General features: G+C 47.3%; 2 protein-coding genes across 11 annotated transcripts; one reads left to right on the top strand and one right to left on the bottom strand.

Moving 5' to 3' along the window:
- Positions 1–187: 187 nt before the first annotated feature.
- Positions 188–3,482, top strand: mars2 (methionyl-tRNA synthetase 2, mitochondrial). Of its 3 annotated transcripts, XM_083686902.1 has the most exons (4): positions 188–735; positions 817–1,151; positions 1,304–2,321; positions 2,721–3,482. In XM_083686902.1, exons 1-4 carry the CDS (start codon positions 444–446, stop codon positions 2,759–2,761), a joined length of 1,686 nt encoding a protein of 561 aa, XP_083543028.1. In that variant the 5' UTR covers positions 188–443; the 3' UTR covers positions 2,762–3,482. The 3 variants fall into 3 exon arrangements, with proteins under 3 accessions (XP_083543028.1, XP_083543027.1, XP_083543029.1); XM_083686901.1 differs by lacking the exon at positions 2,721–3,482 and having other exon boundaries at positions 1,304–2,695; XM_083686903.1 differs by lacking the exon at positions 2,721–3,482 and having other exon boundaries at positions 507–694; positions 1,304–2,695.
- A 157-nt stretch (positions 3,483–3,639) lies between these two features.
- med12 (mediator complex subunit 12) lies at positions 3,640–23,780 on the bottom strand. Of its 8 annotated transcripts, XM_083686897.1 has the most exons (44): positions 23,650–23,780; positions 22,742–22,846; positions 22,418–22,609; positions 22,083–22,242; positions 21,652–21,827; positions 21,258–21,368; positions 20,752–21,024; positions 20,417–20,563; positions 20,189–20,306; positions 19,798–19,934; positions 19,359–19,490; positions 18,867–18,993; positions 17,891–18,120; positions 17,693–17,752; positions 17,375–17,548; positions 16,959–17,103; positions 15,540–15,802; positions 14,947–15,110; positions 14,607–14,738; positions 14,176–14,403; positions 13,811–13,955; positions 13,514–13,634; positions 12,595–12,705; positions 12,362–12,475; positions 12,003–12,166; positions 11,118–11,297; positions 10,313–10,384; positions 9,960–10,120; positions 9,690–9,851; positions 9,384–9,495; positions 9,188–9,277; positions 8,923–9,032; positions 8,677–8,812; positions 8,335–8,484; positions 7,636–8,004; positions 7,297–7,444; positions 6,815–7,029; positions 6,376–6,450; positions 5,927–6,186; positions 5,457–5,682; positions 4,864–4,914; positions 4,630–4,830; positions 4,366–4,447; positions 3,640–4,079 (listed from the first exon to the last, which is right to left on the bottom strand). In XM_083686897.1, the coding sequence occupies exons 1-44, from the start codon at positions 23,749–23,751 to the stop codon at positions 4,042–4,044; spliced, it is 6,669 nt and encodes a 2,222-aa protein (XP_083543023.1). In that variant the 5' UTR covers positions 23,752–23,780; the 3' UTR covers positions 3,640–4,041. The 8 variants fall into 8 exon arrangements, with proteins under 8 accessions (XP_083543023.1, XP_083543019.1, XP_083543022.1 ...); XM_083686893.1 differs by having other exon boundaries at positions 4,630–4,914; XM_083686896.1 differs by having other exon boundaries at positions 4,663–4,914.
- Between the last annotated feature and the right edge of the window lie 289 nt (positions 23,781–24,069).

The raw sequence follows: 24,069 nt of genomic DNA, 5'->3' as shown, positions 1-24,069 counted from the left end.
ATTGTGCTTGACTCGAACGCACAATTAGTCTGTAAAGAAAGTAAACGCCCCTTTTATCCGATTGGTCCTTTTATGGAAAAAGGCGGGACTGTGGTCCAGCAACGGTCTGTGATTGGGTAAAGACTGGACACGAGTTTTGTGGTAACCGGAAGAAAACCTAACCTTGACACTGGGTAAGGAAGGAAACAAAACACACATGTGCATTTCACAGCTATCGTCAAAGTGGGATTATCAACCGAATTGCCAAAGAAAAATACTGGGATTACTAAAGACACTATGCCGACACAGTTCTCGTGTCGCTGCTTGTTTCTACAACGCATGGCCTGTCTGAAATGAAGATCTGTGTGGGAGACTTGCTGTTTAGCTAGCTGAATGTTACAGTGGATTGGAATATCAATATGCTGAACTGGATAATCATTCATAACCTGTTGTAGTTGTGCTTTATGATGAAGCCATATATCTCCTTAATTAGAAACTTTGAGGTTGCACAGAGATTGTTATCAAGTCATGCCACAAGAAGTGCATCTTCCTCATCTTCAAAATGGAATTACCAGAGGCTCATGGTGAGATGCATGGGGACGGGCATTCCCAGAGAAGACAGGACTTATTACATCACCACCCCTATCTTCTATGTGAATGCTTCCCCTCACATTGGACACCTGTACTCTGCTGTGGCTGCTGACTACCTGCACAGGTATAAGCTTCTACGTGGGTTCAACTCAAAATTTGCCACAGGTATGAGTAAAACACAAGGGAATCAATCAGTGTGGTAAGCGAAGTTGGGTATCTTGTGGTAACGACATCTTTGTATTTCAGGTACTGATGAGCACGGCCTCAAAATCCAACAAGCTGCTGATGCTGCTGGGCTAGATCCTCTGTCCTTCTGTACTGAGGTGTCGGAGAGATTCAAACACCTGTTCAGGAGCTGTAGCATCTCATACACAGACTATATCAGGACCACAGAGGAGAGACACCGCCGTGCAGTGGAACACTTCTGGGCTGTGCTTCAGAGAAAAGGATTCATCTATAAGGGGAGTTATGAAGGCTGGTACTCTACACAGGATGAGAGCTTCCTCACACCAGCACAGGTGGGCGACACCACAGACTCAGCAGGGAAGGAGATCAAGATATCCCTTGAGAGTGGCCATCAGGTAAATTATAAGTGACTTGTAATTCAGCTTCAGCATCATCAACATTCAGTAACGTAGCACTCCAGCATCATCAAGATACAATAACACCCCACCCGCCCCTCCCCATCCCATAACTCCATAAACAGTCCTAATCTGTTTGTGTTTCATTGCAGGTGGAGTGGATGAAGGAGGACAATTACATGTTCCGTCTGTCTGAGTTCCGGTCCCAGCTGCAGGAGTGGCTGAGAGGGAACCCCAGAGCTGTGCAGCCAGAACGGTTCCACCACGCAGTTCTCCATTGGCTGCAGGAGGATCTCCCTGACCTCTCTGTGTCTCGCCAGAGAAGTCGCCTCCAGTGGGGCATACCTGTTCCTGGTGACTCGGACCAGACCATCTATGTGTGGTTGGATGCTCTAGTCAATTACCTCACAGTAGCTGGTTACCCAGACACGCATTCTCAATGGTGGAGTGCCGCCCATCATGTTGTGGGGAAGGACATTCTGAAATTCCACGCCATCTATTGGCCAGCATTTCTACTGGCAGCTGACTTGCCCCTCCCACAGACGATACACGTGCACTCCCATTGGACGGTAGGGGGGAAGAAAATGTCCAAAAGCTTGGGGAATGTGGTGGACCCTCTCGAGAGGTCACAAACATTCACTACTGACGGTATGAGGTACTTTCTCCTGCGACAGGGTGTCCCAGACTCTGACTGCGTCTATGACGATGACAAGGTAATAAAACTACTCAACTCTGAGCTGGCGGACTCTCTGGGCGGTCTTCTCAACCGCTGCACGGCCCCCTCTCTCAACCCAGCTCAGGTGTACCCCGACTTCTGCACTGACTCCTTCCCCAGTGAATTGACTGAGGGACCCAAGGGCAGGGCTGTAGCTGAGGACTACCTAATGCTGGATGCAGTGGCTGGACTACCAGCTGTGGTTGAGCGACATTATGAGAGCATGCATGTCTACAAAGCTCTGGAGGCCATCAACAGTTGCGTGAGGCAGACCAATGGTTTTGTCCAGCGTCATACTCCCTGGAAGTTGGACAGAGGTGACAGGAGAGACCAACTGTGGCTGGACACCATCCTCGTTGTGTCCCTAGAGTGCTTGAGGATCTATGGAACACTCCTCCAGCCCATAGTCCCAGAGATAGCAGACAAGCTTCTGTCAAGGCTGGGAGTGGAGCCAGGTGAGAGGAGCTGGGCTGCTTTGAACTTCCTGGCCAAGAATCAGGGAAAGGACTGCCCCTTTGAGGGGAGACCATTGGGTGCTGACACTGGTGTGCTTTTTAGTCGTTTGGAAAGACCAAATGTTGATAAGAAAAAACACAAGAAAATTAAGAAAAACACAAAATAGACATCATAAACTTGAAGATATATTTAGCAATGAAGTTTGTCATTGTGATAAATTGGTGTTTTGCTGAATAAATTACAGATTGATAAGGTTAACAAGTGTACAGCCTTATATTTCTATACGAGGTGAGCTTTATTGGTTCATGCTTAGCTAGCAATAACCATAAGGTGGCAAATAGACCAATAAATCATAAATAAAATGTAAAAATCTGCGTCTTCATCTGTATTTACTCCAGGATGTTACCAAGGAGCGTCTTGTGATCCAGCTTCCTCTTGATTTCTTTCATCCATCTGAAAGTGGCACTGGTTGCATGGACAACTCTTCTTACTGCACACCGGACCACGGTCACCAGCTGGCCTCTGATGCTCACCAAGTGCTTCTTCCTGTATTGAAGCTCAGTCAGCTTCTCGCCCCTCTCATAGATCTCCACATTCAGTTCATCCCACTCTCTAGTCAGCTTGCTGTAGTACTGCCTGCTGTCATGGGTCTCATCCCAACAGAGTGGTAGAACTCCTGCAGTCACCCATGTCAATATCATAGTCACTGGCACTCACCGATGGCAAAGATCACAGTCTCAAATCATCAAACTGTCAATGGCAAATATCTTCACACCTTCAAGGTCTTTGGCTCAAAATTAGATGGCAAGAGTTGACGAAACTCTTTGGTGTTGATGAAATGTGTCCTATATGAAATTCTGTAATAATTCGGCAGAGAAACAGGAAAGTCAGCTGTCTTAGCATGTCCAAAGAAGACTGAAGTCAGAATTTGCACCAAATTCTCTTGGCAACAATGTAGCCAAACATTCCAAATTCTAGGGTCTCTTAGGAATAGCAATTCTCATTTATGTCATAACAACAACAATTTAAACAAAAACATTCCAAATTCTAAGGTCTCTTCGGAATTACCAAAGCCTTAACAACAATGGCATAACATTCTAAATGCCAGTGTTTATGAATTCAGATTAGTTGGTCTTAGCAACAATAAGAGAATGATACATATATTCAAAATTCTATCCTCCGTAATGATGATTATTTATGGTCTGTTTATTATTACTCTATGATTATTAGTGTGCTCATGTTAGCAATGAAATGTGTTTCAGTCTGGACCTTCATCAGGATAAAAAGAATGCAACAAACACAAGTACAAGACATAAAAACTGACATGATTTTTAATGAGAAATACACGAAACTGAAAAATTGTACAAATTGAAATAAAATAAAAAATTGCATTATTCTTAAAATTTCTTGTACTTCTTTTTTACATAAACTCTTCCATTATTCTTCATGATCATTATATTTCACAGCACAATCCCTCCTTGGATTTCAGAATTACATGACTGAAGTTGAGATGGTTCAAACTGCATGTTGCCTCTGTGGTTGAGTTGTGGTTCGTCCAGTCGTCCTTTTGGGCCAATCGCAGCTTTCCCTCCTAAGAGCCTACGCCTCTACAACAGGGCCTGCACGGCATTGGACACATCTATCTGCCAATCTACAGGTCTGAGGACACCAACGCACAGGGTCTCCCTATCTTCCACACACTAATATACACAAGCGCTGTCAGTAATATGAGTTGGTGTTCTGCCCAGGTTGTGTATCTGAGAAAAGAAATAACAGGGTTAATCAAGGCAGCCTAAAAACTGGTAAGATAAGATAAGATATTTCTACAAAGATGCACAATACACAGCAAAAGCCCTGCGACTAAGATCGATAGATAAGGGTAACCATTTCCCTTTCATCCTCACAGACCCACATAAAAGGTGCCATTATAATGCCAGGCTACAGTATGCGTTATCAACAGTCATAAGTGGTCACGGATGGATAAAGCCATCAAAGGCCATAAAGAAAACTCCCTGAAGGTAATTTCAACGGGTGTCGTCTTACTTGAGAGCTGTTGTTGGAGCTGCCTGACCAACGCTGCAGTCTGCTGCTGCTGCTGAGTCTGCTGCATGCCCTGCCGAGGGAACTGGGGCACAGAGACACAAACAAACAACATGTTAAGCATTGTGCTTCGTCGAACGTTTGTACAGACAGTATGTAACGTCATGCCAATGCCAAACATCTGGTTAATTCCACAAAGAAAGAATACAGTAATGATCAACGTAATTGACAAAAAAAAAATGTCTGGGAATAAGTGTCTAGGGTCACCTGATTTTGAGTCATCCTCTCAGTGGCACCTACCATGGGCTGCTGTGGGGGCAGGGGCTGCATGCCCAGGGCTTGGTTCTGGTTCTGGGCCGGGGGTTGGGTCTGCTGCTGTTGGACCTGCTGTTGGACCTGCTGTTGCTGCACCTGCTGGGGTTGGACCTGTTGTTGTTGCTGTTGTTGTTGTTGCTGTTGTTGTTGAACCTGTTGTTGAACCTGTTGTTGTTGTTGTTGAACTTGTTGTTGTTGTTGTTGAGCCTGCTGCTGAGCTTGTTGCTGCTGTTGGGCCTGGAAACACAAAAACACAGGAAGTGTTACGCCAGGGTTTAACTACACACAACAAATCAGAATTCATATTGTTCAGAATTGAATATGTGAGGCTGGAGAGTCAGTGGTGAAAGTCTTTGAATAAGAACAAGTGTGACTACTATCTACAGAGCAATGAATAGACATGTTGGACTTCACAGTACACAGACATGCAGAGCGCTGAGAGGATCCATGATAACAAAGCAGTCTATAAACAGGGGAGGCTGGTGGAAGTATCCGCTGATCTACTACCACTGTTCCTTACAGATCTGTGGTGCCAAGAAAACACAGGCATAGACAATATGGAGTTGTAGTATGTATAGATGTATAATTTTTTGTAATGTTTTTGTTAATATTTGCATATGTATGTATATATTATTATTATTTATTTTTTTAATATATTTTTTATTTATTATTATTATTTTATATTGCTTTTTATGTCCCATGCACCAACCTCACCAAGTCAATTTCCTGTATGTGCAAATATACTTGGCCAAATAAAATAATTCTGATTCTGATCATACTCTGAGTGCTTGCTGCTGTCTCAGGTACTGCTGCTGCTGTTGCTGTGCTTGTTGCTGCTGGGCCTGTTGTTGTTGTTGCTGTTGTTGTTGTTGTTGCTGTTGTTGTTGCTGCTGCTGCTGCTCTGCTAGCATCTGGTTAGGTCTCATGCCTGGGTGGACCCCCTGGCCTCCCATGTGACTCAGCCCGTGCATGACTGGAGCCTGCTGGATGGGCTGGTGGGCAAACCTGGAGACAGTGGAAGAGAGACTCACGGTCAGAGGGCAAATCCATAGTGAACACCACACTGTAATAGATTGAATGAGGTCACTCATTCAATCTATTGCACAGACATACTGCATCAGGTCATTATTTCCTACAAAATGTCATCATCGGTTGACAAACAAACAAATCCTGCATTCCCCCATTCACGGTCCTAGGACCAAGGGTGGTGGCCACTGCTGTACTGTATCAAATTCTCCCTCATTTTAACCTCTGTGTGTTCTGCATGCTATGTGCTAACCTCTGTGTGTTCTGCATGCTATGTGCGTATCCTGGGGCCTGCTGGTGTACGTAGCCACTGGGCCTCGGCTGCATCTGCCTCAGGGGGTCCACCACGGCCGGGTTGTTGCCAGGGTGAGAACCCTGGAAGCCCTGGGGCCCGTACGACGGAGGGACTATACCACCTCCCTGGGAGGGGTGCGGCTGCATCCCCATATGGGAAGCATACGTGGTATAGCCCTGGGAAATGTTCTGCATAGGGAGAAAGACGTAATGTTAAAACAAAGAGATCAGCACACTGATGATAGTGAAAAAATAACTCTAAATTAGGGTCCAAAGACCATTTCAATGTTGCGGATGTGAAAAAAATATGGATTGATTTCATTAATAAAGGCAACATTAACAGTGAATAGCAATGGTTGTGTCATCTGAAAGACTTGCCGGAGCTGGTTGCATGGAGTTGTACTGGGGGTTGGGTGTCATCTGTCTCATTTGCTGCCCCATCATACTCTGGTTCTGAAAACGGTAAGAAACACAAATCAACCGTGTCCTCTTTAGTTGGGTTAGGGTTAGGGTTAGGTAACCCTAACGCTAACCCTAACTCTCTTTAGCTGTGATAGCAATGTGCAAAATTCAGATACCCTCCCACAGGGAGGGTATGAAAATGCATAGTGTTGTTATTGTTGAATAACACTTCATGTTTCAATAAGTCAAGAGAATGACTGCGCTATTAATAAGGTCCTGTTAATCTATATCAGAAATAAAAATGCAGGTATCAAAAAGCAGGTGTCAGACTCCTCAACAGCATTCCGACCTAATTCCAGGACCAGCTTACTACTGCCCCGCTCCAATCAAATCTACTGAGTGCAGACAGACTCACCAGTCTGACCTGAAGCTGCTGACGCAGTATCTGGCCCTGTGGTATGTTTGGCTGGGGTTTGTAACCCATTGGGTACTGCTTGTCCATTCCTATCATGCCAGGCATACCCCCCTGCAAGCTGGGCATCATGCCAGGGTAACTGGGCCGTGCAGACATCATCTTGTTCATGGGAGGGTTCCGGGCCGGTCTGTATGGGGTGTCCAAACCAGGACCGCCTGAAGGGGAGGAGTGTAAGAGGGTTGAGATCAAACACTAGGTCTGACACAATGGTAATCAACTCTGGTCAGCTGGGGGCAGCTAGAGGAGTGGCTGGCCCAGCACTAACACGGGTCTGATTCAGTTAGTCAAGGTCTTGAACAAAAGCAGACACACCATGTAGACCTGGGTTGGTGATTTAACACATCCACCTTCAAACCTAGGTGAGGAATAGAGGAATAGAGTTGTCAGCATGTTGGTAAAGATGCAGTTTCTTTCCCACTGACCTGGTGGCAGAGGCTGGTTCTGGGCGTACATGCCTATGGGCGGCTGGCTGTAGCCTAGTCTGTAGGAGTGGCTCTGTTGCCCCATGAGGAGTTCAGGTGGCATAGCGGTACCAAAGGGCACCCCACCCTGAGCACGGGCCACATAGTCCTGGGAAGAGGAAAAGACATCTATCGTGACATGCTCTGAAGTCTGTTCAGAATTGTCTTCATTGTGGTTACATTTCCGAGTACATCGAGAACTATCTAAAGCCATGAACACCATGTTTCTACAACAAATCTGTCTAAGGTAATAGAAAGAACTTAATCAAGTCCACAATATTATCAGTGTGTCTCACTCACCTCAGTCTTGCTGGTAGAAGGAGTCTTCTTCTTCTTGCTGGGTTTCTTCTTGCTAGAGTCAGAGGCTACTGTCGGAACACTCTTCTCTGGCTTCACAGCCTCCACCATCTTCTTTTCTGGCTCCTGGGGCACAGGCGTGGGAGGCTCCTCCTCCTCTGGGGGTAGGGGGAGGGGCTCCAGGTAGTAGCTGCGGGGCTTGGGCTTCAGGTGGGTGTGGTAGAGCAGGAAGCGTTGCTGCTCCTCGAACTTAGTGACCTTGCGGTCAACGCGCACCGTGCCGAACCAGCCCCAGGAGAGAGGGGCCGAGTGCTTCAGACCCTCAAACACATCCCAGGGAGAGATCTTCTGCTTGGTCGACACTTGGAGACCCTGATGAAAGAGAGTTAAATAAAGTTCAATAAACTTGGGGGCGCCTAGTAGCATAGCACACTAATACGCATACCGCATAATTCCTGGTTTGATTCCGACCCTCGACACATCTTGCATGGCATCCCTCCTCTCTCTCCCATCCTTCCTGTCAATCTCTACTGTCTCTACCCCAAAAAACAGACAGAAATTGCCATATATGTCCGTGTCTGAGTTCATGCATGGGAGTCTTAGGACAACAAGTATTTCATACACTAGTGAACAAGTGGTGAAAGACAAGTTAATGAAGTACAGTGTGTCAAATGTAGCCAACGTCCGAGTGAAAGTCCATACCTCCTTCTCAAAGCCGGCGATCTTGTTGCCCTTGGTGTCAATGAGTGAGCCCTGGGGTTCGCAGGTGATGACATCACGGGTCTGCTTGGGTAACGGCAGAAGCTGCCGCACCTTCTCCAAACTCTCGGACTGGCGATCACCCAGCTCTTTCTGCAAATCACAGAAAAACACCACACCAGTCAAGAGTTATTATTATTTATTTATTTATTATTATTAAATATTATATTTTTTTCTTTTGTGTGATTGTTCCCATTTAGTTTCTGGGTTTAAATTTGATGTACAGTGTGTTGCGATTTTGAATGCGCTTTCAATACGACTGTGACCTGAAATGTTGCAGCTTACCCTGAGCTTCTTGACCAGGTTCATGTAAGCCCTCTTGTTCTCCTCCATGCTGCCCTGAGAGATGCTGGACATGTCAGCAGCCAGCGTGCCGTTGATCAACACACTCAGCATGTCCAGCACGGTGGTGAACAGCTCGCTGTGAGAGAGAGTTATGCATTGGTGGTCACGGCTTCTACTCATGCCTGCACAGATTTGTATTCTGGAATCAACGTGTATCATGGATAAAGTTGGAGGTCTGTCACTCACTTGTTGGACTGCATGTCCACGGTGCCGCTGCTGATGATGTCGAGGAGGAGGACCGCCCACTCTGTGGTCTGCTGAGTGCTGCGCTGTACTGTGTCGAACATCCCACCCACCTGAAGATGGACAAAAACAGGACGTCTTCAGAACAACCCCTAAAACCACACCTTTCATTCACCGAAACACATTCCGTACAAGCAAGCATTTGCTATTGCTAGACTGCGTATTGATGATGATGATGATGATGATGATGGTAAAGAAGAGGCCTCACCAGATTGAGCCGCAGCTTCAGGGCCTCGTGCATCATCTGCTTGGCCTTGCAGTCATCCTGGTACTGGTCCTCTCGCCAGTTAGTCACAATCTGGAAGACGAAACATGTCCATTCAATGGCAGGGGCTTTAGTGAAGAGGTGGAGGGGGGGTAGAGAGAGAGAGAGAGGAGAGAGGAGAGAGAGATGTAGGTTCTACCTGCTGTACTTGGCTGTAGAGGGAGGTGAGGAGGCCTTCTCTCTGTTCATCCTGCCCCTTCAAACAAGTCAGAACCAGAGACAGGAAGGGCTGCTGGCTCAGCAATGACATGCTGGAAACAGATCAGAGGGCAATACATTGTCACTTTACTATGATCAAAACTGGGTTTGGACATGGCGTCTCATGGCTCAGGTTACATGACATAAAAACCTCTCCTTCATCTGAATGTAAATCAGGGAGTGATCAGTCCACTGAGAGGGCTATATTAGAGAAAGGTATGGCAGGATTGAGGGTAAAAAGCATCACCTTTTCTGTTTCTGCCGGTCCCTCTCCTTGCGTGAGGAGGAGCCCAGGTGCTGTCCCTTCTCCAGCTCCTCCCCTGCGGCCTTCAGCACGTGGCCCTGGACTGAGGTGGGCAGCTTGGCTATCAGGGGCGCCACTAGCCACACCCCCGACCTCTCTGACGAACTGGGGGAAGGAATACGACATTTTATGTCAACAATGAAAGAGCTGTTGATGACTATGTGAAGTGAAAAGGGGCATTTGGAGAGGTCACGGACGCACGCACGCACGCACCTCAACACTGGTTTTATCTTGTTTGCGTTGTTGCTGTTGGATGCAGAGCTTCCTGCACCGGCTGAGCCGTTCCCTGAGGGGTTATTAGAGTTCATCTCTGCTGACTTCTGGAACACCTCGATTGTGGCCTTGGCAATGTTCTCCAACAGAGAGTACAGCTCCTAGGGGCGACAGACAAAGAGACACAGTCAAATTGAGGGCGTTGTGAGGATGAGTGAATTAATACAAACTGAATGTATTTCAACCAAAAAATTATTGCTCTTCCCCCCCCTCCATGAAATTCAGGCAATGTCATTAACTAATCTCACTCAGTTTGATGAGGCCGAACAGGACTCAGGAGTCTGGTCACTTACGTTGTTAGTGCTCTGCTTGATCATGAGCTGCAGCTCCAGGGACGACTGTCTCATGGTCCACTGGTCCATGTTCTACAACCAGGAAGACAGGACACAACCGTTAAGACACATACATACCGCAAAAATCCATGAGCACTTCTATACTATATACTCTCCCTGTAGCCCTGCTTCAGCCAGCAGATGGCAGTAATGCCACACAATCCCAATATAACGTAGAATCTCATGCAGTGGCACCTAATGGTGGTGCAAGCGTTTCTTTGTGTCCTTTATAGGGGTGAGGGAACACCTATAGTGCTGAGACGAGCAGATTACAACACAAGACGATTACATTGTAATGTTTGACAACGTATAATCTCCCACAACTCAAATCTGCCCATTTTCACAGCCAAAGCTCTCCCGCTGAGGAAATAAGAGCCCTGTGTAGGCTTAGCTGCTGTCATTAGAAAACCACAGTAAGCTACAGATGAGTTCAGAGAGAGTTCAAGCCTTAACGATTCCAGCACCTCTAACTCACCCGCTGTCTGATGGATGTGCCATGTGCCTCTGCTGTGTGTAAAGTGCTCTCAGTCATCATAATCACCATCATCATGGGTGAACACTAATTCACTTACACTCAGGCCTTGATGCCTAAAACTCCAGACTTCTCATGGCAATTTCCGACAAAGCTTTTAGCTCATACATCTGTTTCCCTTCAGGTGAACAGAAGCATGAACTCTGCAGAAGAGAACTGAGGCCTGTTGTCTGTTGGCCTGGGTGCTTGTGGGCTGGCTGGCTGGCTGGCTGGCTGGCTGGCTGGCTGACTGACCTGGAGGATGCGTTTGATGCGCTGCCTCTGGGGGTTGTCTCCCTCCTCGCTGTCCAGCTGGCGGTGGGGGTAGCAGATGAGCTGCAGGAGCCTCTGGGCCTGAATGTTGCCTAGCACTGGGTCCTGCAGGGCACTGCTGTCCTCCGACAGAGACTTCAGACAACGCTCACCAACCCATTCCTGTCGGAGAGAGAGAGAGAGAGAGAGAGAAAGAGAGAGAGGTCACCAATGGACATTGAGAAGAACACTGGGGTTTGTGTTGTGGGATCTTGTGCTTTACATCGTAAAACAAACTCTGTTAGCAGTCAACAGCTGAAACACTTTGCTTGTCAATACAACCCATCAACCACTCAATACCACGGCCGCAGCCTAATCTACACTGCAAGCCCAAGTGGAAAGTATGACTCAATCAATAAACTCTCCAACTAAGCCCTGCTTAATTTACCCCGCTAAGTTCACAATGGAAACAGAGGCATGACAGCTTAAGTTCTGTTGGGGAAAGTCTAGGGGGTCAGTCTTGTCTCTCATGGGAGCAGCAGATGTTTGAGGCTACAGCCAGAGTAGAGTGAGCAGAATAACACATGAAAAGTCTCCCTCACTGAAGAAAAAAAACACTGTGTGTGTGGAATCTCCTTAGCCTTGAGGCCATATACAGCCAGCTGGGGTATTGGCAGCCCTTTTACTAGCCTTTCTGGTCTATGACTCTATGTACACTCTGCCAAAACAAGCTCCAAAACAATTCACTTCTAAGCTTACATAGAGGATTTTTTAGACAGATTAATTGCTATTGCTAACAGCACAGTCTGGCGTGTGTGTGTGTGTGTGTGTGTGTGTGTGTGGATAAACGGTCCAAGAATGAGACTGAAGAGTAGGACTCCTTCTCACCTGCTGGCAGATGCTCTTTAGCACATACTTGGCGTAAACGTCTAGGCTGGCCGTCTCTATCGAGACTGTGCGCCCTCCGGATTTTTTGGAGCCCATGTCGTCGTCAGCGATGTCATCGAGCCCGGCGGGGTGAGAGAATCCTGAGCCCTTCAGTTCTGCGTCTCCTAGAGAGAGACAAGACGCACAGAGAGACAGTGAGAGAGAGAGAGAGACAAGAGTCAAAAATGACAATGAGCTCTCTATTGTAAACAAATGGTTGAACTAACTATATTATAAATAAGTTCAATCCGTCAATTAAAGTCATCCAGCAGACTCGTGTGCAACCTTGGGCATCATCAATGAAACATAACAAGCATTACCTAGCATAAAGACAGCCTTCAGGACAGCAAAGACAGCTCCAACCACGATGCTGTTCTGCGAGGCGGCCAGAAGATGGCGATCACATGAAGACCGGATACCCACTGAAGATTTATCTGCACAGATCAAATCGTAGCATCAACACCCAATAACATGTTGGTTCAACATTGGGAGAAAAAGCAGCATGGGTGTTTGGGAGGTGGTGAAGGGGGAGGGAGGGAGCGCTGTGTGTTACCTGACTTGGCTCCGTCCTGAGGGCAAGGGTTGCGCTGGGGCGTCTTGAAGAGGTGCAGCAGGATCCTGCAGGTGAGGCGGGCTCCGGGCTCAGAGTCCTGCTCGCTGCAGGCTGGGGGAGACGTACAGAAACACAGGTCAGGTTTGACTTTAGTGGAGCATCTAGTGGAGCATCTAACCCTAACCCTAACACACGGCTTAGCTAGGTCAACAACACATTTACAGAGTAAGCCCCAAAGGACATGCTTTTATTTTAAGTACAACTTCTATAAGGAGGATAATGACTGACCAGTGTGTCCAGAATTATGAACCTTTAGCTATCCAACAACCATGTCTCTACTTCAAGTTCCAAAAAAAAAAGCCAGCTTTATAAAAGCTAATTTGGGACTTGACCTAAAATGTACTTTCAAAAGACTGCAACAATAAATGCAATGGCATTTTATAGGATAACTGTGAAAGAGCGACATCCAACAAACATCTGACACATAGCTAAGCGGCTGAGAGGGAGTCTAGGTGGAGGTTTGGCACGTGTGGCAGTTCTCATCAACATGAATGAATGGGGCCTTGTCCTCCGAGCTCTGAGAGACAGGCAGTCTGACTACAGAGAGACAGAACCCTGGCCACAGCACAGAGCATACTGGCGAAGGCAGGGGGGGCTGTGGAGGAAGATAAAATACTGTGTGTGTGTGTGTGTGTGTGTGTGTGCGTGTGTTTACCCGCCCTCTCGGAGAGAGCCAATGCATTATACAGCTGGGTGTTCCTTCAAAGGCTCGCGAGTTACGAGGCAGGCCTCTGTGTACTGTTAACTCATTTATAATGCCTGCTGGCTGTGAGCTTTGGTTCAGATTAAATATAGATCCTGCGGAGAGGCCGGGGACGTGAGGCTGAGGCGGCGTCTGGCTCCGAGATCAGAGGCTCACCTGCGTTGAGGAGGGAGGGGATGGCCACGCAGCGGACCAGGTCCTCCAGGAGAAGACACTGACGAGCGATGAGGATGGCAACGAAGGTTGCCAGGGAGTCGTGGAAGGATAGATCACTCACCTGAAGGGAGGAGAGGAAGAGAACAGTGTGCACTGTGAGTCAGTAACTGCATAGTCATGAGGCATCGGTATAGGGAGATGCTTGGAGGCTATTGTGTGTGTGTGTGTGTGTGTGTGTGTGTGTGTGTCTGTCTGTGTGTGTGTGTCTGTCTGTGTAGGCAGGGGTAACACACTCACGTCTACGTTACACAACAGGTCATTGAAGCCACAGTTTCCGTTGTTGGAGGAGCAGCAGAGGGCCTTGAGGACACCCAGCCACTCTGCACTGAGAGAGCGGCAGTAGGCAGTCAGCTCCGCACACAGAATCCCAATGTCATTCACCCTGCAAGACAACACAGACAAACGGGTATTACACTCATGGCCGTCACTGGAAATCAATGCTGCCTGAGTGTGTATACCCTCAGTACAAATATAGGGATGTTTACAAACTTTACTAAAACATAATCATCATCATTATTACTTTGTGTCACCACACGACTCAAAGAACTGCCAGGACTACAATGACATTTGTTTGATTGACAGTTGAAGTAAACAGTGCTTGCCTTTCGGGGTCCCGGTGGTCCACACACACGTCCATGAGCACGTTGCAGACAAAGCTGTAGCGGTTGGCTGGGCTGTCGTTGAGGATCTTGCCCACCATGGAGTGGTTTAGGTTGATGGCGGAGGGGTTGGCGATGGCGTCCATCATGAACACCGGATCCCACAGCATGTTCGAGTCTGATGGGTCGATGTTGCAGTAGATAGAGTTCTTCACCTTGGAGCAGAACTCGCTGAGAAACGGGGGGGAAAAAAACACTCGACTTGGAATAGAATAGAGCATAATCTTTTATTGTCCTCTGAGGAGTAATTTCTTCTTTTTTTTCCCCCCACAGATTTGTACAACCTCTTCTACTGGGCTTACCAATGTTTGGACCAATTATCACTGTGGTAATACAGTTATCACATAGTTCATAGGTTCATACTGAGATTATACCTGAAGATCTCTCCAAACTTGCTCTTGAGGTGACTGCAGGAGGTATACAGGTCGTACAGATAGGCCAGGATGCAGCGCTCTGCTGAGGAGCAGTCGGCTGGGTTCACACCAGATTTCACCACGATACGCAACCTGGTCCCAAACAACATTCGCCATGTTAATAACATACATGTAACCAACAACAACAACTTCCCAATCTTATGTGCATAATGACGTGACCACCTGGCTGTTTGGGCTATTTAAAGCACAACCCTGTGCATTATCTCTTAATTCTGTTACGCTCGTGTCTAAACATGGAGGGCTGGGCTGGAGAGTTTTAAAAGGGTTGTTGGTGACGTACCCGTCGAAGACCTGTGCCGTCTGCTCGGGGTTGAGGATGAGGCAGGAGTGGTATCTCCTCAGCACAGCCACGATGCACAGACACAGCCCCGTGGTGTAACTACCCACCAGGCTGGACGACTTGAGCAGCAGCTCTGCCTCCACCAGGCTCAGCTCGTTCAGCAGCTGCTCACGGACACACAGGGAGAGATGAGAGTCAGGAAGATAAATAAGCATACAGTCGCCAGCAACAAGGTGACCTTTCAACAGGCTAGGCTGGTTCAGCAGCTGCTCGGAGGCAGAGAGGGGGAGTGATTAGTAAGGAAAATACATACTGAGTGTACCATCACTTGGAAGCTGGCAGTTAAACAGGCTATGCTTTTTCAGCAGCTGTACCCAAATACCCAGTAACAACCACACAAGCCACACACAGACAGAGAGGAGAGGAAGAAAGACAGCATTGAAGGCGATTGCAACGCATGACTAAGTACAAAGATACGGATCGAAATGATCCGTTATGAAATATAAATAAAACTAAACATACGACAATTACTCAGGCAGGAGGAAGAGAGAAACGTTTGTTTTAATAAAATCAAACGAGGCGAAAGACGGTACCTGAATGGCAAAGTCGATGAGGCCACTAATATTGAGGGAGTACTCCATGAGGTCGAAAATAAACTGAATGTGTTGGACCAGGGGCAGGTGATAGGACATCCCTAAGGCAAAGCTGGTGATCTGTTCCAGAACATTCCTGGACACCTGAGAGGTGACCTGGTGCTGGTCAAAGTGGGAGAGGTGCTGGAATTTGGAGAATATGTCCTCTGCTGTGGGGAAGGCCTCTGGCTTACTCCTCTTCCTCTTTTGACCTTCCTCCCCCCCTGAGAAAGAGAGAGAGAGAGAGAGGGGGGGGGGGGGGGAGAGAGAGAAAGAGAGGGAGAGAGAGAGAGGGAGAGGGGGAGAGAAGGAGAGGGGGAGAGAGAGGGAGAGGGGGAGAGAGAGAGAGGGAGAGGGAGAGAGAGAGAGAAAACCAGTTTAGAACTGTGCTGGTGACGAGACGATTCATCCTGGAGGAGAGTCTTGCTAGCACAGGTCTCTTATCACAACACATTCTCAACGTCCTCCATTTTAGAACTCCTGTTGCGAAGGATATTCTGCTTTAAATTCTGAGACACAGAAGGACACTTAGTTGGTTAGGCATCAAAGGGAAATGAGCTTGTGACAAGAGGGTCGTCAGCTCAACCTCTAAGCAGGAATACGGCTGAAATGGAGTGACGCAAGAGAAGCACTTTAGCCTGTGTAATTATAACTTTCAAAACCGTGTCACCCCAATAAGGTCATATGCTAAGGAGATAACACGGGTAGCAGTTAGATTACAGCCATTAGCATAGAAATTGGACTGAATGAATATTGAGTGATGCTTGCTGGTAGCCCCCGGGTTGATGAAGTAACAAGCTTGCATTCCACTATGAAGGGCAGAGTGAAAAGCATGGAGTGGGGAGGGAAAAAAAAAAAAAGAAAAAAAAAAAGAAGAAGTGTGCAGAGAAAAGATATGAAGGTTGCTGATGATGCAGTCTTCAGCTTCGGGAGTTATTACTGAGAGGATCTGATAGCACATGCAACAGCAGTCCGAGAGCTGACCGCATCGCTCTCGACAATGTTAACAAGATAAGACTCAGCATTCCCGTCCGCCGCCTGCAAAAACATTATCTGCGACGGCGTATATAACATACAGCAGGGAACATCTGTTGAGAGCAGCGGGAAGGAAAATACCCTCGCTCTATAAATCTACCCTCCCGTCGCCCATCACAACTGGCCTTCAATGCTTCCAGAGCTCGCGACGGCTGCCTTATCTCTCGACATGACAAATACATGTAAAACAGAGAACAGACGTAGCAGCGTTGCTCCCAGGAACGGGAAAACTAAATACTCTCAGATAATGGAATGTGAGGCAGGGGCCAGAAATGGATATTTTTTTTTTAAACCAGTTAAGACCATCAGTCAAAAAGCGTAACGTAAACCGGCGAGGACTATTACCTGTCTCTGCTGTGCTTTTGCGGTTGAGCACCTTCAAGATGTCTTTGGTGATTTTCTTGATGGCGTGCCGGGCCTCGTCTCTCTGCTTACCCACGCCGTAAAGCACCACCAGACGCTGGTTACACTCGTGATTGGCACTCTCCTCCTGGGGGACACAGACAGTCAGTAAAACATGGCCGATGAGCCCTAGTGGGGGTAGTTTGTAGAGTTGGGTTGGCTTGCCTTCATCCTAATGACTCACGTTAGTTAGGTCCCAGAGTGAATGTTTAGGCTTTAGCTTGGCGGGCTAAAGCAGTCCTGGCTCATAATGACAACCTGGGGTTCGATTCCCGGTCCATTACACATGCAGAGCATCACTGCAGAGTTTATAACGGTATTATGACTCATCAGAGAGTATCTGGTGATTGGCTGCTTACCTGAGGAATGGGGAAGTGGGTGGCGTACTGGATGTGCCGGGGCTGCTCGTACACCAATGGGAAGACAGGATCCAGGCCCTTGTCCTTAGAGGCCCCCTTCCCATCCTGCTCTGGGGCAGGCTTCTCGGGGGAGGGGCTGCCCTTTGACTCGCAGTGCATTGGAGGAGAGAACATCTACAATGGAAGAGGAAGGCAGGATCAACCCGGGTGCAATGACACAGCGTGCCAAGATTCGCCCTACCAAAGGTTAATGGGAAAGTCTGATTTCAAGAGTTGATTGTAAACCTCACATTTCTTAGTGTACCATCTTATGCTTACCTCATCGAAATTAGCACTAGAGTTTTGGTCTATCTCCATTGACTCTGACAGACCAGCGTCCTGAGTGAAAAGAAAGAGAAGACCTTCGTGTTACTCCCCAGTCCGAACCCAGCTGGTGAATTCAGACACATAACTAAGAGTGATTCATCCGCCACAATAACAACAACAACAACAACAACAACAGATGCCTCCACATGCCTCCATCTTGACACTGCTGCCCGCATCCTGCTCTTTGCGCTCTGATTCGTCAGAGGGCTCATCGCTAGGGGAACGGGGGCGGGGTAGATGGGAGTCGGAGGCCAGGTCGCCACGGGAGATGAGTGTGCACATGTAGATGTTGTGTGAGAAGACATCGTGTCGTATTTGCTCACAGAAGAGCAGTACCAGATTAGAGAACTCCACCCGCTCACTCTCGTTCCCCGGCTCGGCTGGACAGAGGGGACAGACAGAGACACTGTTATGGTCTTGTATGACAACACAACATCATTTAGGACATAACAAGACACCGTGACCATTATACCATTATATGGTATCAGAGAGACGGATTCATAAACACAATTCTCAATCAAAGCTGTTCGATAACAACATCAACACAATAAAACTGTAAAGGAGTCTAAGTCTGATGTGTGCTGGATAGAACGAGGAACCATATCAAAGTGGTACGCTGCACAGAGCCTGATTAGTACGGGCAGAGCCTGGATCTACTGGAGATACGCCCTTGATTCACTCCCTTGATTCACTCCCTTGATTCACTCCCTTGATTCACTATGAGGTTTTGAGAGAGACTGGGAAGACGGCACTCATCCCATATGGCGACGCACTCCTGACCAATTACCGCGCAGTTCTAGATTAGCATTACTGGCAATTGTTGTTGCTTGGTTTGCGTTGCTACGGTTGCGTCTTTCTTGCGCCGTTTCCCTGGCAACGCCGGTGTAAGACTCGAGCAGGAGGCTAGGACAGAGCCGAATGAGGTGTCTTTTTAAGCCGTCACAACAACTTTTCACGATCGAATGACACAAAACGTTTCTGCACACCTCAGTGATATGAAAAGGAGTTTTTGTCCTGCCCTCCCATAGGCAACCTGTCTAATAAAAACAGCGTTGGTCTCCTTATTGAAAATAAGCGCCCCAAAAAGGCGTCACCAAGACATGGGTGTAAAGTAAGTCAGACTCACTGAGCATAGGGGCCTGGGTGTCCAGGAACTGTAGTAGCACATCCTGGAACACTGGCAGTGTGGCTGCTGAGAGAGACCCTGACGATACAGAGCCTTTCTCATCCACCACCTCTGACTCACCACACCTCTGTAGACACACACACACACACACACACACACACACACACAATGAGCAAATATCTTGGTTCGATCTGATGACAACCATGACACACCAGCTTACAATGTTTCCTTATTTGAATAGCTGTTCATTTGGTTACACCCCTGCAGCTACACAAGTTCCAGAAAACAACACATAACGTCAACACTCCAGTCTTGAAATAATATCAATTTACTGTTGTGCACCACACCAACTCCAAGAATCATTAATCATGTTTATTAATCATGTTATGTAGCCAACAGGGCACGATGCATCCCTTTTCTGTGGAGCAGAGAGCAGCAGTCACGTTGCTATGGCCGGGCCTGGGTGTGAAAAGGAAGGGGACTGAGTCTCACCTCTGCTTCGATCTCGGCCTGTCTCTTCTCCAGCAGCTTGGCCACCACCATGGCCCTGTGCCTTCCTGACCTCTTACAGCACACCGCCCACTCACACAGCAGAGTCACCACCGCGTCATCGTCAGGAGACATCTACACACACACACACACAGTTTAGGTTTATATAACATTCTTGTTAAGAGTCTGTCCTGTACATGTGTGCAGTGCAGAAACCAGCAGTGAAACCTCTACCTGAGGACATCTAGAATCGACACTGTTCTTTTTTTTGATGCATAATTAAAACATCCCATTTTGGTGATGGTTGTCCTCTCCCATCACACTAGACATTTTCCCCTTTCATCTCTTATTGAAAAGCGCTGGAGTCTGCACAGAGTGTGCTCACCTAACAGAGACTGCTGCACTGTGAATGAGAAGAAAACACATTTATTGATTTTTTTACCTCATGGCCATCTTTGCTCTGCCCTGACCCAAAGATTCGGTTGTAAAGGGAATCAAGGGAGTTGCTGAAGTCGGACTTCTCAAAGCTGTGGTTGTCTAGAACCTCCAAGGTGTGGAGAACCCTCCCAATAGTGAAACCTGGAGATATCAAGAATAAACAAAAACAACCTTAGACTTGAATCCATCCACAAAACAAAATGGTGCTCCTGGCCTCCACATTTTCATTAAACTTCTATCGATACTGTAGACTTAAGGCGTAGAATAACTTTTTCTCTCATCGCAAAACCTGAAACCTGTTGCTACGGAAGAATTACAAGAATTACTATCTAACGGTGTGTGTGTGTAATCTATCTGGATGTGGACTGGAGGTGGGTGGTGTGCATCTTCCTTACCTGCAGTTGTCTCCTGACACTTATCGAATGACCAGCGGAACTCCACGGCCTGCCCTCTCTCCTTGATTTGCTCCTCTATTTCACGCACCTTTGCACGGACCTGAGGAGGTAAAAACACCTGAGTGGTTGAGAGAAGAACAACATGCACACCAATCCAGGTCAACCAACGTGCAAGAATGTTAATGTTAACCCTACAGATTTGTGGGCAGATCGTGGGCAAGGCCTTACCTGCTGTGTGAAGGTGCTGTTGCCCCCTGGCATGGGCAGGTTGGAGGGGGCGATAGGCAGCAGGTCCAGGGGTGAGCCTGTCTTGTTCCTGCTGTCTGTTAGAGAGTAGTGCCACACCAGAGCGCTGGGACAGCACAGCACGATACTCTGAGGAAGCATAGACAAGGGTTATCAATCTGGGGCGTCAATCTGAACCTATTTACTCAGCAAACTCAATGACAGGATCTTATAATCTAATCAGAGGGTTAACCAACTAGCTATGCAAGGCTTATAGCACAGTGCTATGTATTAGAAGAGCCATGCATACAAACGGAAAGGCCGTAGTGTGTGTGTACCTGTAGCATGCAGCTGAGCCCAAACACTAAGGGCCGGTGTTGAGGGCAGATGTAGAAGTCTGTGAAGGGGGTCTGGGGTTGGTTTCCTCCCGCGGGCTGGGAGGTTGGTGTGGGGGGCAGGGCGTTCCCCGGCTGTGCCAAGATGCCATGGGCAGGATGCCCTCCAGTGCCAGGCCCCAAGCTCCCGTCACTTAGCAGCAGATTGAGCCGGCGTGTGCAGAAGTACGCCAGCCTCCGAGACAAGTAGGCAGACTGCACAAACTCCCCAGAGTACTGAGGAGGAGGAACAATACAATATTCACAAAAGGTCGATTCTTCAATGTCGATTCCATCAACAAAACTGCTGAGATTAACTCCAAATACGGGTGCATTATCACCACTTGAATGCCACCTAACGGAATTTCCAAAAGCCAATCAGTGTTCCAACTGACTGGAGAATGAAATCAATCCTTGGGGTAGGGGAGCAGACAAAGAGTGTGATTGGGGTGTTGTATGCATGGGCGTACCTGTAACAGGAGGGGCAGCAGCAGCTTCAGAAGCTCATCCTCACCAGGTCGGACCTTCTCAAAGCATTCCAACACCCACGTCAGGAACTCGTGTCTGTCTAGCATGCCATCCTGGACAAACACACACAGATAAAGGCCTCGTGAAGACGTCTTTACGTTATTTTACAGTGTGCAGCATCTAAAAAAGGAAAGGCAGCAGCCCTTGCAGACAGCAGTATAACGATGAAAAGTATACAAGATCACAGTCAAAAGACTACTGTCAAGTCACAACCCTTAATCTATTACATGACTATTACATGATCTAGGCCTTTTGCGATAAAACACCCATTTCTCTTATTGCAAACACAGCAGAGAGCTCCCATAGGATGAGACAGAGACAGGCAGAATGACGAACCTGGAACATGAACATGGCTAGCTTCTCGTTGTACTCCCACTGCTTCATGGCTGTCTCCACGTCAGCCGGGGTGGCAGGGAGCGGAGAGCCGCAGCCCTGGCTTGGAGCCTGGCGGTAGAACTCCGCCACCTTCTGCAGCTGTTCCCACAGGTACTTGGTAATGATCTGAGTCCATTCTGCAGAAAAATATTGGAAGGTTGGGGGGAGCTGAGTGCATCCCTGAGGCATAAACTCCGGTAGTGCTTCAGTGCACACATTACAGTGATAAAGGCAGCCTATCATTTCACATTGCAGCGATACACAGTCAGGGAATTAAAATAATCCATCATCAAGGGGCTTCGTTAGAAGAGAGGAGGTGATATCTGAAACATGCCTAATCATACAATCAATGTTGTTAGACTCAAGTCATCCATCTTTCAAGGTTTGCTTACCTATACAGGGGTCAATCACGTGCCGCTTCTTGACCTTTGTTTCTGTGATGGCAGCATGATATGCACAGGTCATCTTGATCATCCATGCTGAACGCATCACAGGTACTATGTATTTGGCCAAAAAGCCAAAAACCTCCTCCTTCTTGCTGAAAATCGGCACCTTGTACGTAAACACGTTTACAAGAAAAAGAAAGAAAAGTGAACATGTTTCCCCAAAAAATGCATTGGGAAATAGCCTAACAGGATCTTACAGACAACAATACAGCTTTGTACATTATGGTTATTGTACATTATTTAGTCATGAGTAGAGCAGGGAGAACATTCCAAACTCCTACCTTCTTGGCCAGCAGAGTGAGGGGTTTGGTCCCAGCTAAGTCTGTAAACCAGTTATTGATGGAGCTCTGAGACCTGGCAGTAACCAGCCAGAAGTTATCCTTCTGGTTGACCTGCGGCTTCCGTTTGCCAGTGTCTGGAAACGTACTGTATCGCAGCTTCTCTGCAATGATGCTGCTGAAGTTTGAGCTAATCTGTTGAGGCAATAGGGGAAAATGACTAAAAACAGGTCTTGCACTGACAATGCACGATTACTGATGTAAACTGCGGCAGAGTACCAAGAGCATTGAACAGGAAACAGTTGACATTGCACTAATGATGATTACCTTTGAGGGATTAAAGTTGACATTTTTAGCACTGCCATGTTCATCCCCTGACACTGCCGGTTGATTATTGAACCCCTGCTTCACATTCAGTGCAGTCAATTCATCCTGGAACAGAAATGAATTACGTGAATCTCTTTGTCAAGACAGATAATGCAGGAATGCATTCCAGATCATGATGTTGACATGCAATAGTTGCTTCATTGCACTGGACTTCATTGCACATTCCAGCCCTCTGTATCCAAAACAAATGGTGATTGATGTGGTGTCATGTACACAACTCAACAATTGCTTCCCACAACCATTTTTCACAGAATAACCTCTCATCCCCGCCGCAGTAAATGACATTTCAAGCAAACAGCAACAGAGCTAGCCACAGCTACAACTACTAGCTTATCTAACTAGTGAACATTGCACCTGACAGTGACAACTAACACACGATGTCGTGTTGAAACGGGTAATATCTTGCTCATCATTAAAATGACGACATTCAGCAAGTTAGCTAGTTGCTAATTATCTAGCCTAGTTAGCATGCTCATTAGATGCCTCAAAATTAATCCTAGCTTTATCAAATGCTAACGGTTTGTACATTATAACAGCAACGTTCCCTTAACCCTAATCGCTGTTAACTGCAACAGTAGTCCTAAACTCCATCTGTAACTAAGTGAATAGCCACCTAGCCAGCTAACTAACAACCAAGCTGATGTTCTCAAAGGGACCTAGCAAACTGACAAGCCAAGTTGCTGTTCATTGTTATTGCTGGAGACTGGATAGGATAGGATAGGCCTGGCCGTCTGAGACGAGCTAGCCGTAGCTACGCAGCTAGCCTAGAGGGCTCCTCTCGAAACAGACTCTTTGTGTCCATTTCTGATCGCAACGGCTGTTTGAGAAACGACTAAAGGTTTTCTGACCTCTTTTTGCTTCGGGTCTTGAGGATAAACGTCCGGAGGTCCAAGTCGTGGCCGCTTCAGGGGCCGTTGTTCGTAACTTAGGATCCCGAAAGCAGCCATCATCCAGCGGCATCACAGCCAAGGTTTTCCCCTTTCCGTTCGAGTCCTGGCCGCCGGAAGGACGCCGCTCAGAGGGCTAGCAGATATCCCATGATACCTCACTCCATGATACCTCACTCCATGCCATGGCTGGTTTGTTGTAAATCAGGGTGGAAAACCATGTCATTCATCACTGGATACACTTCATTTTCCTATCAGGCCTGGCTATTAATTATGTGATTGAATACATATGTGTTACGCATATTCGTGTAATACATTTTGAAGAAACACTTCTATCCCATAGGCATCCACTCATCATCAGAGCACCATGTTTATTTCAAA

The sequence above is a fragment of the Argentina silus genome, assembly GCF_951799395.1.
Source record: "Argentina silus genome assembly, chromosome: 15".
Taxonomy (NCBI): domain Eukaryota; kingdom Metazoa; phylum Chordata; class Actinopteri; order Argentiniformes; family Argentinidae; genus Argentina; species Argentina silus.
This window is presented reverse-complemented; position numbering and strand designations above follow the sequence as displayed.

Coding starts and splice junctions, on each gene's coding strand:
- mars2 (XM_083686901.1), top strand. CDS start 444: ATGATGAAGCCATATATCTCCTTAATTAGAAACTTTGAGGTTGCACAG. Junction 736..816: donor CAACTCAAAATTTGCCACAG/GTATGAGTAAAA, acceptor TTTGTATTTCAG/GTACTGATGAGCACGGCCTC. Junction 1,152..1,303: donor CCCTTGAGAGTGGCCATCAG/GTAAATTATAAG, acceptor GTTTCATTGCAG/GTGGAGTGGATGAAGGAGGA.
- med12 (XM_083686893.1), bottom strand. CDS start 23,751: ATGATGGCTGCTTTCGGGATCCTAAGTTACGAACAACGGCCCCTGAAG. Junction 18,994..19,358: donor AGGCCGAGATCGAAGCAGAG/GTGAGACTCAGT, acceptor GTGTGTCTACAG/AGGTGTGGTGAGTCAGAGGT. Junction 10,385..11,117: donor GCATCAAACGCATCCTCCAG/GTCAGTCAGCCA, acceptor TCCTGGTTGTAG/AACATGGACCAGTGGACCAT.